The following is an 830-nucleotide window of genomic DNA, read 5'->3' on the forward strand; positions in this document are numbered from 1 at the left end:
CTGGTTGCCTCAGGGCACAGTCCTGGACCATGCCCTGCCCCGCTTTTTCCCCCCGGGGTATTTTTTGACCCCCGGAGGGTCTAATTTTGCCCCTGTGCTTCAAATTTGCAGTGAGGAGAACATTTTTTTTGTTCCTGCATGTGCCTCTTGCAGTGTCTCAAAGGGGTTTGAGATGCTACAAGAGGCATGTGTGTGCCCGTCTGGACGCGCCCACAGAGTATAACATGTTGCACATCTGCTCTTTCCCATGAACCTCTTTATGATTGAAGTGCAATTTCATTTCAATTGTATAATGCTATTCTTGTAATTCCTTAGTTCAGAGTGTCAAAGATGCAGATCTGTGGACTAGATCTGGCCAGTGGAGCCCTATCATCTGGCCTGTAGTGCTGCCTGTGGGTCTTGGATTGGTCCTGTGCACTGCATGCAGCATGCCCCCTGAAGAAGACTCCACAATCTCAGCAGATCATTTCTAGTTTACAGATTTCTTGACTATTTACAGAGCTGTGTTTTTCTGAAGATCTTTAAATCCTTTTGCAATTACAGCTTCTCAGTGAAAGGGCAAATTGTGGATAAATTCCTACGCAACATATTTTACAAAGTGCAAAAATTTTTTAAATTCACCTTTTGTTTCACAGTCCTGAAATGAAACACCACCTTCGTACTTTGTCACTAGCCCACCACCACAGGGAAAACAGAGGGTCCTTCCTGATTCAGGCTGATATGTACCAAGAGGGCATACCCTGCACGGCTTAAAGCCATCTGAAGAGTAGTATCCAGGAGAACACTGTCCTAGAAATTGAAAATAATTATTAAGCCTAGCTTTCCAAACA

The 830-nt window shown here is 44.5% G+C and overlaps 1 protein-coding gene across 2 annotated transcripts in view; it reads right to left on the reverse strand.

Moving 5' to 3' along the window:
* The window catches only part of SCUBE1 (signal peptide, CUB domain and EGF like domain containing 1), a 443,267-nt gene that overhangs the window by 38,288 nt on the left and 404,149 nt on the right, over positions 1–830 (reverse strand). For both annotated transcript variants that reach the window (XM_019515739.1, XM_019515738.1), the window contains exon 18: positions 622–789. In XM_019515739.1, coding sequence (XP_019371284.1) covers positions 622–789 — 168 coding nt within the window. The remainder of the gene's footprint in view (positions 1–621; positions 790–830) is intronic.

The sequence above is a fragment of the Gavialis gangeticus genome, unplaced genomic scaffold (genome assembly GCF_001723915.1).
Source record: "Gavialis gangeticus isolate Ggan-Ray unplaced genomic scaffold, GavGan_comp1, whole genome shotgun sequence".
NCBI lineage: Eukaryota > Metazoa > Chordata > Crocodylia > Gavialidae > Gavialis > Gavialis gangeticus.